This window comes from Chelmon rostratus, chromosome 1 (genome assembly GCF_017976325.1).
Source record: "Chelmon rostratus isolate fCheRos1 chromosome 1, fCheRos1.pri, whole genome shotgun sequence".
NCBI classification, from domain to species: domain Eukaryota; kingdom Metazoa; phylum Chordata; class Actinopteri; order Chaetodontiformes; family Chaetodontidae; genus Chelmon; species Chelmon rostratus.
The window spans coordinates 6,899,675-6,912,930 of NC_055658.1; the positions used below are offsets into that span (position 1 = coordinate 6,899,675).

General features: G+C 42.6%; 1 protein-coding gene across 1 annotated transcript; it reads right to left on the reverse strand.

The window, feature by feature from the left end:
* Positions 1-3,630, reverse strand: LOC121608311 (putative gonadotropin-releasing hormone II receptor). The gene is made up of 3 exons (XM_041939552.1): positions 3,076-3,630; positions 608-812; positions 1-515 (listed from the first exon to the last, which is right to left on the reverse strand). The coding sequence occupies exons 1-3, from the start codon at positions 3,622-3,624 to the stop codon at positions 1-3; spliced, it is 1,269 nt and encodes a 422-aa protein (XP_041795486.1). The 5' UTR covers positions 3,625-3,630.
* Positions 3,631-13,256: the final 9,626 nt, after the last annotated feature.

Consider the following 13,256-nt stretch of genomic DNA (forward strand, 5'->3'; position numbering starts at 1 on the left):
TCATATTGAGCTCTCAGCGCTAAAGTGGCAAGTTTGTCCTCCTCCTCCTCCTCGAATAAACGCAGTCAGACACCTGCTCTCGGAGGATTGTGGCTCAGTGTGTACACAGTTGCTGTCTTTTTCACCAGCGTCCATCCCTCTTTTAGTGGGCAAAGCGACGGCAGCACATTTCAAAGACTCTGTTATTGGCGCGTTAGTCTCCAGGCCTGACATCACTGCAGCTTTGCGGCAGCAGCTCCTCAGCCCCTTGCGGAAGCGCATGGTGAACAGCCCGTAGATGATGGGATCCAGGCATGCGTTGAAAAGCCCAAAGATGAACAGGATGTGGGTGAGGGAGTGAGAGACTTTTCCCTCGAGGTCGTCCGGAAAGAACCAGTACCACAAACCCAGCAGGTAGTACGGAGTCCAGCAGACGATGAAGCAGGTCACGATGACGATGCTCATTTTCAGAGTTCTCATTCTGGCTTTGGGGATGTTGTTCTTTGAGCAACGGAGATGTGGCTCGTTTGAGGATGCTGAAAAAAAAGCAAAGTGTTGAGGTGGGATGTGAGCATGAAAAGCAATTAGTTGGGACCAACCAAAAACCCAGGCTCAGCTGTGAACTCACCGTTCTTTTTTGTCATCTGTTTGGAGATCTGGATGAAGATCCTGGTGTAGCACATAATCATTATGACCAATGGCAGCAGGAAGAGGCAGGAAAAGGTGAGCATGTTGTAGGCTGTTTCCTGCCAGTGAGTGACAAAGCTCCCCCTAGTGGTACACTGTGTAAAGTTTGCTGGATAGGTGATGGTCACGTTATGGAAAATGAACATCTGTGGAATTAAAAACAAATGAATGAGAACAGCATTTGCTGCCAGCAGATGTCATCCAGCATTGTCTTTGCTCTGTCTGTTTGGCAGAGGTGAGACAGAAAGATTAAAGCATTATATAACAGTGACATCTGAGTGTGACCAAACAGCCCGTTATCCCCAGGAATTATGTCCATATGTTATATATGTAATTATGTTTGTAAGTCACCTAATTTACGCTCAGATTCAAGTGTTCACTGGTCCATTATATATCATGGCTCCAACTAAAGGTGGGACAGTCAATGTGGCTTTGACCTGACTCCCAAATATCAACAACCCTCAAACAGCAATTTATATGTTTATATATATAGCTATTTATATGCTTGCACCCATACTTACTAAAGGCCATGTAGCCGTTCATACAACATTATTTTGTGGTGTTAAACATTATGTAAAAATGTTTTGACTGACATTAGCAGCTATGTCCTGTTCTGTCAAGTTTACACTCCCAGTCGAAAGCATTACCAGGGTTAGGCTCACCAAACACATCAGTCCTCATCCTAAGCCTTTTCTGCTGTAACAATAAAAGTTGAAGAATATTGTTTGGAAATACAGACAATAAATAACAAATCTAATCAAAGGGTGGGGAACGTCTGGCCTCCCAGCAATAAGTTGCCCACAGGACCGTTTGATTCGGCCAGCGGGGCAAATCATAGATACAAAAAAAGCAACTCAGGAATACCAAAAAATAAAGAAATAAAGCTGATGTTCCTGACAACCTACAGCATGAAATCATGAAGCTGCAAAGTAACAACAACCTCCCTCTGCTCCAGTTCTACAAACTGTGTGCAGGTACTGAGGATTTTCCCATTCCGAGGAGACAAGCACTGAAGGTTGCCTCTTTTTAGGGCAACCTGCTACTGTGAGCCGCTCTTTTCAAAATTGACTCTTGCAAAGACTCAGCTACACACCAGACTGACTGACCCAAACCTGGAAAACCAGCTGCATCATCATCATCACCACCATCTGACATGAGACGCCTCACCAAACAGAAGCACTTCCAGCCATCGCAGAGGTTAGTGTGACATATGTGTGCTGCAATTTAGTATGGCCCTTGAAGGATGTTATACGAACTGAATGGCCCTCGATAGGAAAAAGGTTCCCCACCCCTGATCTAACCTCTGTCTTGCTTGGTCTGTTAGAACAACATAAAAGCCTAGGACCAACTGGCTCTACAATGCAGTAAAATAAACAATTCTGTTTCTATATTTCTTTTCTCCTGCATGGATTATCAACGTGTGAGGATTTGTTTTGTCTGGGACATGCACTTTTAACTTCAGGCTTTTCACATGTTAATTATTTGTGTGGCAATCGAGTGTTTCAGTTTTAAGATCCCTTTCTCGGGATTTGAAAACAGGTCAGCTTGAAACATTGAAGGGTCCGATGGAGATGGCGTTTTGTCTGCAAAAATGTCAGTCACTAGCTGGAAATGAGAGGCTGCTTTTGTCTCCCTCTGTCTGAAATCAGCAGTCATCAAGATTAAAAGTTAATCTTATTGTGTTTGCTATGTGTAGATCTTGTTAGAATAAATTATTTGAAAACGCTGCAATTGAAAATTTTCAAAGTGTTGCCATGTATTTCAGTCTGTAGAAGCATCAGCATTATGTTTGGAGACCGGATTGGACCGTAACGCTACACTCTTGTCTCTCAACGTGATCAACAGTGTTACATGCTAGGCTGCCACATGTCTCAGTGGTTACGGTGAAGCATCTATACTGCCAGGATTAGGGCTTCCCATCTTTGTATAACTCAATGATAGAGCCACTAATCCCTAACATCGAGACCCTGTGGCCCCCTAAAGCATACAGCAGGTTTTCTCGCATCAAAGCCTCTAGAAATTGCAGCAGTTTCTGAAAATACACGCAGACATGTGACTAGAGATAGCGATGAACCGTGTATAAGAATTTAATTCGAGTAAGTGTAAAACCGGATTTTAAGTCCCTCTAGCATGTGCAGTTTGCCTACAGTTTAATACCTTTGTGAGACTGAGATAATGTATGCAGATGTATCCGTTCGTCTGTTGCCAGATATAAAGACCTAAAGCCTGCTCACAGTAATGCATGCGGATCATAGAGGAGAGGTTTCAGATGAACAAGGGAAAGCCAAACACGAGAGAGAGATCAGTTCACAGCACTCCTCTCTGAATCACTTCCTTCAAAGTGGTCAATCTCTCTGTTTAACAGGACCAAACGAGCCATGATCACAAAGCAGTGTCACCTGGGCTTACCTGAGGGATTGAGAGCAAGGTGCTCATAGTCCACGCCACCATCAGCATGACCCTGTTCCTTTTCCGGGCCATGCTGATGGCCAGGGGATCAAGGACAGCTGACTGTCTGTCCAGACTAATCACCACTGTGACAAAGGCACAGGAGTACATGGCCTGTAGCTTCAGGAACATCAGGATTCTGCAGGCCAGGTCACCAGCCAGCCACTGAACTGTGATGTTCCACACTGCATCCACAGGCATCACGATGAAGGTAACCAAGAGATCGGCGACAATCAAGTTGATTATCAGCACGCGGACGTGGGATTTGCGCTTGTGGCCATTGGCCGCCCACAGCACAGCCAAATTGCAGAATGTGGAAATGCCACATAGGATGAAGGTAATGATCACTCTGACTTTGGCCGCTGTAGAAAACGTAGGCAGCTGTGGTGCTCTGTCCACCGATGTCCAGTTACAGTTTGAAGCCAACCAGTCACAGCTGGCATTGAGGTCAGATCCTGAGCTCTGCTGATACATGATGACTGGAGGATCACAGCAGGAGGAGGCGTTCATTTTCTGACCCTCACCAAGGAGTCAGCATTTTGTTCAGCTACATGGAGGCTGGTGACATCAGAGGGAGACAAGGCACACACATGAACCTGAATGCAGTTGTTGTAAAAGACTCATCGGAATAGATTTGCATGAAAAGACTGAACAATTAGTTCTGTGAGTAATACAGCGGCAGACAGAGAGGGAGCAGTCTGCTTGTAGGGCACATCTCTCTGATGCTCATTGGTGTGGAAAGGTGCTGTAATGGCTTCTAACAAGCCACACTGTGGCGTGGGGGGTCTCCAGACTACTGGATTTGCACCCAGAGCAGCAGCACCTGAAAACCAAGCAAGTAATAGCACTGTCGTGAAAATTGTCCTATCTGACAAAGAAAGACGTGTTTTTGCCTGAATTCTGCTCACGTTTCTTTTCTGCGGTGAGCCTCAGCCTGGAATTTACAATGCAAAACTTTTCCTGCATTTAGCAGCCACACAAGTGTTTGAGCAGAGAAAACTGCAATAAATAATACTGGCCTCTATTTTGCATAATGTGAGCTATTTATCCAATGTAAAGACATGACCAACAGTTAAGACTCAGAGCCAGCACACTGAACTATGATAATATCTTTTTATAATATCTACATTTTACTTACATGTTACACACTATTACTGCGTGTGTATATGTTCTTGCTCTCTTTTTTATATGGAAATAGCGAAAAAAAAAAAAAAAAACAGTATAAGAAGCAGCTATAACTCACATCTGTGCCCGTGCTGCTTTGGAGCGACGCGTTTCCCAGATCAGCCCAGTGATAACACAAAGTGAAATCCTCTTTATGAAAGTCCCAGACCCCTCTGCGGCTCCCCCTCCCTGCGGGGCTCCTTATGATCACTTCATGTCAGTAGTCTGTCAGTCTGAGCAGTGTCCAGTCTTGCCTCGCAGTTTTATTTCAATGTTCCTTCCAGAGTTTGCAGACGCGTTTAGAGACTGGTGCGCAGTGCGCGTCAGGCGCTCCGTGGGCGCGGCTTGTCCGCGTCCCAGGAGAGTCAGTTCAATGTACCCGGAGCTCCAGCGAAGTGCTTCGTTTTAATCCTGCCGGAGTAAATGTAATGAGACCCTGCAGCCCCTGTTAGCATCATTTTCACCGAGACTACAGCAAGCCTGCTCTTATTAACTGAATTAATTGGCATGCATCACATTGCCGTGTTTCTGATTTTGTCCACCCCTGATAAATAAATAAATGATATGATACAATGTTCTTGTTTTCCATGTCAGAAACATGTATTTTCCATTTGCACCAGTGCTCAAACAGGCAAATGATGGCAGGAATCTTTAGAGCGTGTGTTCTGCTGCTGTTTGCCATCTGCTGTGAGGTTAATATACAGTAGTAGCTACAGAGCTACAGTAGTACACACACTTCTTCACTCCTTGTGTTCACCATCGTACTGCTCAAGAAATTTTAATTAAACAGCTAAATTATTAGCTTTATCATTAGTAGGAGTAGTAGTATCATATAAGATACTACAATGACACCATATCTTCTTCTTTCTTCATGTCATATTGACTTTCTTCATCAAGCCACGTCTTTCTCTCAGGAGTTGGTGGAGACTTCTTTTACAGTTAGTTTCAGTTGCAGCAGGCCACAGTCACTGCAAAGTCCTGTACGCATGCCCTCACAACTACCAAGACCTTGAACGCATCAAGTCAACATTTGACATGTAACTGACTGTATTGATTGTTCATACATTATAGATCTTCATGTGATTCCACCCAAGAAGGGGCCACCAGTGTGTAAGTCTTGTCTCCACACATCAGTGCACCTCCCACCTCAGCTCCTCTGCACATTATTGTAAGAATGATCACGTCCTGCAGACCTGGGTTTTGCAGCACATTACACCCTGCGTATAATCTGAGCTCTTTATATGAAGAAACAGAAGAACTTTTATGCGTGCTTCCCATATAGACACATGGAGAAAAAATAGGTTGAAAAAAATAGAAAAGGTACATCGTGGGAGACATTTCTGATAATGCCACAGTCAGGAGTTTTAGTTGATAAGTTTAATAAAAATTTCACTAATTTTGAAACCTTAAGTCAGATTTATCCTATTAACTTTGTTGTCGCATATTTGGATTTTTTGCTTGTTCAAAGACCTGGATTCAAACCCCAGGCTGTGGCGTAGACTGCTAAAATAATCGCAGGCTCCTCCTCTGCAGGATGATTGTTGTAACAACATGATAAGGCTTCAGGTTATAACAGAAGTGAGAAAAGCATCAGTTCAGTCCCCTCTGACCATGGAAAGTAGCACCTGAGCAAACTAGAAGAAGAAAACAGTGGCAATAAGAGGCAGTTTTTTTCACTATGTGCGGGAGGTCCTTGAATCATGAAGGACATGTCCCACATGTCGTTCAGCCTTTACCTTTACCTCACAACGGAAACCACTTTTGACTTTGTATCCTTGCTATCCACGATAGAGGAAAGGCTCTCATGAAGGGGAGGAAATTTTGCATATGCTTATTCATGAACAACAGCATTTATTTTCAGAAATAAAAAGAATGGGATGCAAACCAGTTCTGGTCAATGCTCTGTTTTGGTTTGAAGTCTCTTTGGAAATTCAAATGAGAGATTAATTTTCAATGTGCTGTCTTTCATGTGGGTGGAATCAATTATTTGTTATAATCACAACAAACTGAATGGAAAAGGTTCACTACTGATTTGCTAAATATAGGCATATTTTAATTATTGGTGCCATTTTGGACCGGGGACAGTGGCCATGCAGAGTAAAAAAAACTTATTGTATCATATTGTGGTAAGTCATTGGTTTATGCTGAGGATTATCAGCAGCATAGCTCTTTAAAGCGGTGGGGCATCTGATTGGTGCTGGCTGTTGGTTTATGCAGTTGTCAGACTCCGGGCTACTGTCCAAACAGTCCGTGACCTTCCCGGCTCCACAGACATTAGACCCATTTTCACGTTAATCCGCAGTAATTGTGGTGCTTGTATTGAGGTTTAGTATTATTATCTTTCATTGCTTGACTGTGATCTTGCTGAAATCCCTCCCCTTCCACAACCAACACATATTACTGCACCTGCAGGTTTGTGTAGCCGAAGACAACCCTGTGCTTAAACTGGGAGTTTCTCAAAACCTCTCATTCTGCTGCTTCCACCTTCACATAGATATTCTGCTGAGCTTGTAGAGGCACAAAATGATTTCTGTCTGATGTCTGTTATTTTGACTGGGTGTGTAATTAGAGTGCTGATGAGTGCAAATACAAATTTGTTAACAGGACGAAGAGTCTACAGATATGCTAGCAGCTCTATGAGGCTGTATAGCCACAGCGTTGCTTTGAGCTAAATGCTAATGCATATTAACATGCCCACGCTGACAATGCTAGCATGTTGACTGGTGGTTGTTCATTTGTTGTTGGTGTTGATTGTACCTGCTGTTGTATGCTGAAATGGTTTCCATCAGTTGGATTGCAAGAATCTTAGCTTTCCAACGACGAATAGCATGAGCACAAACCTAAACATAGCAGCTGTGTACATAGACAGGCAGAGTGTGGCCATTGGAGCGTTATGAGTCAAAATCAATCTCAGATCTCCACCAAGGCGGCAGTCAGTGCTCAATATAAAAGCCAAAGTTCAACTACCAATGACTGAGTCCTGATCTCAACAAAACCTCCTCATCAGGATCCCAGGAAGCAAATCATCCGCTGGTGAGTAATGTTAGATGCACACATTTTCTGAATTCAGTAGTATTCTGCTTAAGCTTTGTCTGGCTGGATGTGGCCCACATGTGGCCGCTCACTTCTAGGTGGGCACACAGCAAGCCTTTGTAATGGACAGATGGGATTTATCAGGCCAAATGGTCCTGGCAGGGCAGTCAGCTGATATCCAAAGTGCTCATATTATATCACAGCCACAGCAGCCATATGTGTGCAACAGTTGGCCTACATGTCTTACGGTAAAAATACAAGTTGTGAGTCCAGCACGATCTCACCAGCACAAAAACACAAAAACAAAAAAAAGGACAGAGAATAAGTTTTGCATGAGATATGTGTGCTTGAGTGTGGTGTGATGCAGTTGCAAATGTAATAGGGGGATGCATAAAAGCCTCCAGGTACTGAGGCGTCCAACTGGCAGTCCAGCATGTCCCGAGGTGGGTGGTATGGGTGGTGCTGGAAGGCTTCTCACTGGTTGGAAGAGCTTCCAGACTTCCACTAGAGAGATTTCCACCTGTTGGTTGGAGGGCAGCTCACAGACCCTATGGAGGGAGATTACCCAAGGAGGGTCTGAGCCGCCTCTTTTTTTTCTGTTTTTTTAAGCCCCACTTTTTAATTGAGCCCCCCGTGAATGAACACACAGTGTCAAAGCTGGACAGCTGAGCCATGCCAAGGGCTAGAAAGAAAAGGGTACATGGGAAGAAGGGGCTCAGGGAGGACAAAGAGATCTGGCTGAGACGTATGGGTATGTATGATAATATGTGTGTGTGTGTGTGCTTGAAACTAACACGAAGCAATGAACTGTTTAATTCAAAGCAACCCTTTCTTCTTTGCACTTCACATACAGTTTGATGCACAGGCAGCAGTTTTTCTATAAGCGTTTTATACTTCACTTTTTCGGGTTAACCTAGATTCAGCTAATGCAATTCAACATAACAGCCCAGCAATAAATCCTGCCTTTACTATATGAATCATCATGTTTAGTTAATGCTGAGAGTGAGGTCTACAGGGAACAGAACGCAGAGAAGTGATTTAATGGCTTTTAGTTAGTGAAGCTGTTGAATTGTTTGCTTTACATTAGATTTTTCTAAAGTCACCCCACTGACATTTATTGTAGGGCTGTTTCTTTTAATTATGTTACATATAGCATGAAATACCTAATAAACTCATTGTATGAATGTGTAAAATGGCAGCATAGGAAAATCTTGGGAAACAAAGGAAAGGGAACATGAAGATAAATAAAAAGTATGTAAATTTAGAGTTGTAGGATTAATAAAATCTGCAACATGATGATGTAAAATCAGAAAAATGTACATGTAATGCGTTAGAGCTATGAAACCAATGTTTATCCTGTACATACATAACAACAAGTTATGTTTGGAGTCTGTAGTCAGAGCTGATGTCTCCTTTGAATGTCTATACTTTCTACACTCTGTTATGTATCGTGCATTATTGTACATTCTGCTCCATGGTGCTGTAAAAGGACAACAGACTGGACAGGTAAGCTGCAGGTGTACCCGCCAGCAGTCTGAGCTGTGTGTCATCTCTGATGGGCAGTCGAGGGTAACGACTAGAGCAAAATAAGGCTCTTTCCCAATGGACAGCAGGATGAAAATACCTGAAGTGGCCCTCCTTCAAAATAGGTCACAGATGATTTTTCTTATCCTAATACATGGCAGAAACGTTGTGCTCAGCTGTCTGTCATCCAGGAGAGACTGTGTAATGTAACTCCTTCCACAGTCAGACAGACTAAGCACTGAGACCCTCTGGCATCAGACAAGCCACCTAACAACACATCAGTCCAGTTAATACTCCAGCAGTGGTTTGGATGAAGTGTTTCTATCAATTTTCAAATCAGTGCTAATTAATGTTGTTCATATTGCTGAAATACCACATTCCAATTAAGTGAATGGCATTAAATGAATGATACTCGTCATGCTAATGGAATTGCATTAGTGATGATTACGTTGACCTGCTCGTCTCTCAGTCAGTCACTCACCTCTTGAGTCCTGACTAAAACATTCAAACAACTCTGGGATGGATTTGAGTACAGACATGCATTATAATAACTTATAATGCATGTCTCTGACCCTGACTTTTCATCGAGCGCCATTATCAGGTCAAAAATTATAACTTGTCTATCATTTTGATTGATGACTAAATAGTAAAGTATGACATTACTGTCAGCCCCAGCCACTTTGTGATTAGTGTGAATGAGCAAATGCTAGCAGGCTAACATGATACCTGCTAAACATCAGCACGTTACATTCTTAGCATGTTAACTTGCCACATCAGCATTTAGCTCGAAGCGTTGTCATGTCGTATTTATATATTCAAGTTTGGCAATGTTATGAATAATCTTGTGTAGACTGTATAATTCATAGCAGTGTGAACAGTCTGCGAGCAGTGTTCAGTACGTAAATGAACAAAATGAATCTTTAAACTGAACTGAATACACTGAATCACCATTGCCACTGAATAAATCAGCAGCTCGTAGCAGTGGAGCTCCCCTCACTGGCTGACTGAGTGCACAGCTCTCGTCTCCCTACCACTGCTGGCTATGTGAGGAGGATGAGCAGCAGGGAGGCATCAGGAAGGGCTCTCCTGTCAAGACACAGGACGCGATCATTTGTTTCAGTGAGGATTTTGTGACATTCTAATGCTCACATCCAGAGCAGCGCAGAACTATAATGCAAGTGACACAGTTAATCATTTAACTTAATCTAAATCATATACTGACTGTTTTTAATGACACCGCAGGTTCACTAACCACTTGCTGTTCTGTGTGATTGGTTGACCTGAACTAGCCACATGCACTTAACGGCCAACTCCAATTACAATCCAATTTATGTCTAACTGGCAAAATTATAATTGAGGCACTCTTTTCAGCACGGGTCACGATCAGTTTACCTGGGAGATAACAGAACAGGAAAAATCCACAAGTGTCTCCTAAAGTGAGTAAAGCAAGTGGGGTGGGGGGGAGTATCAGTCAAATCTATCATGGAGCTTGTGATGGAGGCAAAGTCTGCAGCTTCCAGTCGTGGACGTATGAACGTACACAGCTGAAAACTCCACGGCACTGCTACATCTCAGACGACTACAATCAAGAAAAATATATTACACGTTATTTTATTCACAAGCTGGACATCATTATCATATTCTGCAGACAGCAAGCATGTAAATATGCATTACTCAGCCCCACCCTAGGCCAGTAAGAGGTGAGATGTCTCTCTGAGTTTAATCAACACTGGGCTCGTGGTGTAACAGTCTCTGTGTACAGAGGCTTCACATTTTGACCCCCACTTTAACATGATAGCACGTCTATTGGTCCAGTTTGTTTTCTCACATCAGCATTAATGTGCATTAACTGCCAGTTACCACCACTGGTTTGTCATCACTCTTAATAGTCAGAGGCTGCTGTTTTTTTTCCAGAAATCCATTGAAAGCACCGTGCAAAGACAGCTGCTACTTTGACTAATATAATGCATCATGCAGTATCTTCGGATTCCAGAGCACAGTGCCAAATGAGTCATTTCCCAAGTTTCATCAAATGGATCAATATTGTCAATGGTTAGACATGAGATTGGAGAGAAAACTTGCAGTTACACCACCCTTATCTGGCTAGCCACGTGTTTGTAAACTGGAACACACTCATACATATTGTAGCTCCACGTCATCACAAATGTGGCCAAGAGTACAAAATGCCCCTGTGAGTTTTCATGAGCTGACAGTTATTTGAGGTTAAAAAATAGGGTGTAGTGTGTTTTGTCACAGTTGTCAAGAGTCCTTTTTGCAGCTTTTTGGCATCTTCCTTGTTGGAGCAGCGTGGCATTCAAGTGTGAAATTACATAAAATATGTCAGACCTACAAGAAACCCCATACTGTGAACTCAGGTGCTCCCACCTTTTTTTTCGGTACCCAGTATTTTTAGAGATATCAGGGTTGTTTTTTTCCACCCTATAACAGAACAATTAAATAAACCAGAACAGTGATCATTCCTTACATCAACAATGACAATCTAATGTATTGCAGACAGGAAAGTGACTATTTTCAAAGACATCAATACCCAGCAAGCTCAGAGGAAAAACACTCACCATCCACTGCCGTGACCAGTTTCTGGCTGCCTTTCCTCGCCACCACAAACACTGCTGGCAGTGCTTGTAGCGTGGGAAGCTGATGAGGGGCTGTGTCTGTGATGCTACTGTTTGGTTGGAACTGTGAGAGCATCATACCCACCTGGTACCATTCATGGGTGTATTATAGTATATCCTCCATATTTTACAGGGGAAAATAATGATGATTATTGTAATTCACAGCAATAATTTATTTTTTCTGTACAAGAACAAACATGAGAAATGTTTATCCCTCACAAGTTTGTACTGATGGCCAACATAAACTGCAGCACACTGCTGCTTTTCGCTAATGTGATTTGCCATTTTCCTCAGACATTTCTTGCACTTGGTGGAGTTGAGGCATCAAGGCCTATTTATTTATTGCCAACCTGAAAGTGCTTGCTCAGCTCCCAAACACTGACAACTCTCATTACAAACTGAGTGAAAATCCATTATCACATTATCATTATCACAGATTTATCTCAAGGATGATTCAGCTGTGGATTGCATGATTATAATCTTATTACACTTATTCGAAAGGCTGGAAAATATGGCTCCAAATAAATGATCAATAAAGAGAATATTTACAAGTCCACACTTGTCCTGACATGGCTGCAAACAGATGAACCCGATGCCTAAATCATTCCACTTTCGCTCTGCAGAGGTGGAGGTTTATGAATTAGAAAACCCAGTGAAAATATTTTTAGCCCTGTCCTGCTTCCTTCAGAGTGCCAAAGCTTGTACGCTGCTGTCTTGCCTCTCTGGGAGTATGGAGGGATGGCCCTAACTCAGGCAGACCGAGTCATCTCACGTTCATCCAGACAGAACACAGAAAGCTGAGCTGGATGTTTCCTGTCCCGAGTCAAGTCAATGTGGCCGGTCCACTGGTCCTCTCCATCACTGAGCTGTTTAGTCATACAACAAGCAGCTATTTCAAGTCAGCCTTGGCATGACTGAGGAATGCACTGGATTCTTAGGCTGACAAGGATTCAATTTGCAGCCGGATGGGGGAAAATGATGGACTGAAATAATAATGTTGTGGCTGTTTCTGGACTCTCAAGTGGACACAAGTCACTTTTGATTAATCCGATGTCAGTTAAACCTAAGCTTAAGTAAACTTATTTTGAGCTCCTAAGCACAATTGGCTGTGTGCTATGTGTTGGTTATGTTTGACTTCAGTTTTCACCTGTCTGAATCTATGAGCACAATCCCATAGTAAGAGAAGGTGCACAGCAAGAATGGTTATTTCAACAAACCTAAGCACGGCCACAGCAAAGCAAAGGGAAATGTGCTGACCTACCGGCATACTGCTATATTCTGTTTATACTGACCAACATGTGAAAAGAATCACAGTGAAATATGGTCTTTATCATGAAAAGAGGGAGTTTTGAGTAATTGCAGCAATATTGTTAGACAGTCCTAACTATTAGTGTTTACCATGTTATTTTGGTAGCACACAGTGGAATAGTAATTTATAGCATTTAGTTGATAATTAAGAAGTAACTGTTCGGAAAAAGGCTTATTATCCAACAACATATGATACTGTAATACATAAGACCCAGGGATAGCATGTTAACATTTGCTAATAGGCACTAAACACAAAGTAGAGATGAAGCTGATGGGACTGTCATTGTTCCCTTTCTGTCTGCTGTCACCTGTTGCTATCTTGCTATTGCCAGTCTGCCTTCATGTACCTGCATGTATGTCTTTTATTGTGGTTTTCCTTTTATTGTGTCAGACTGCTTTATGTATTTTATATTCTGTGCATGTTTTTTACATCCTCTGATTCTGCTTTGCATGTTTCAGTTAGTGTATAATTATAATGCA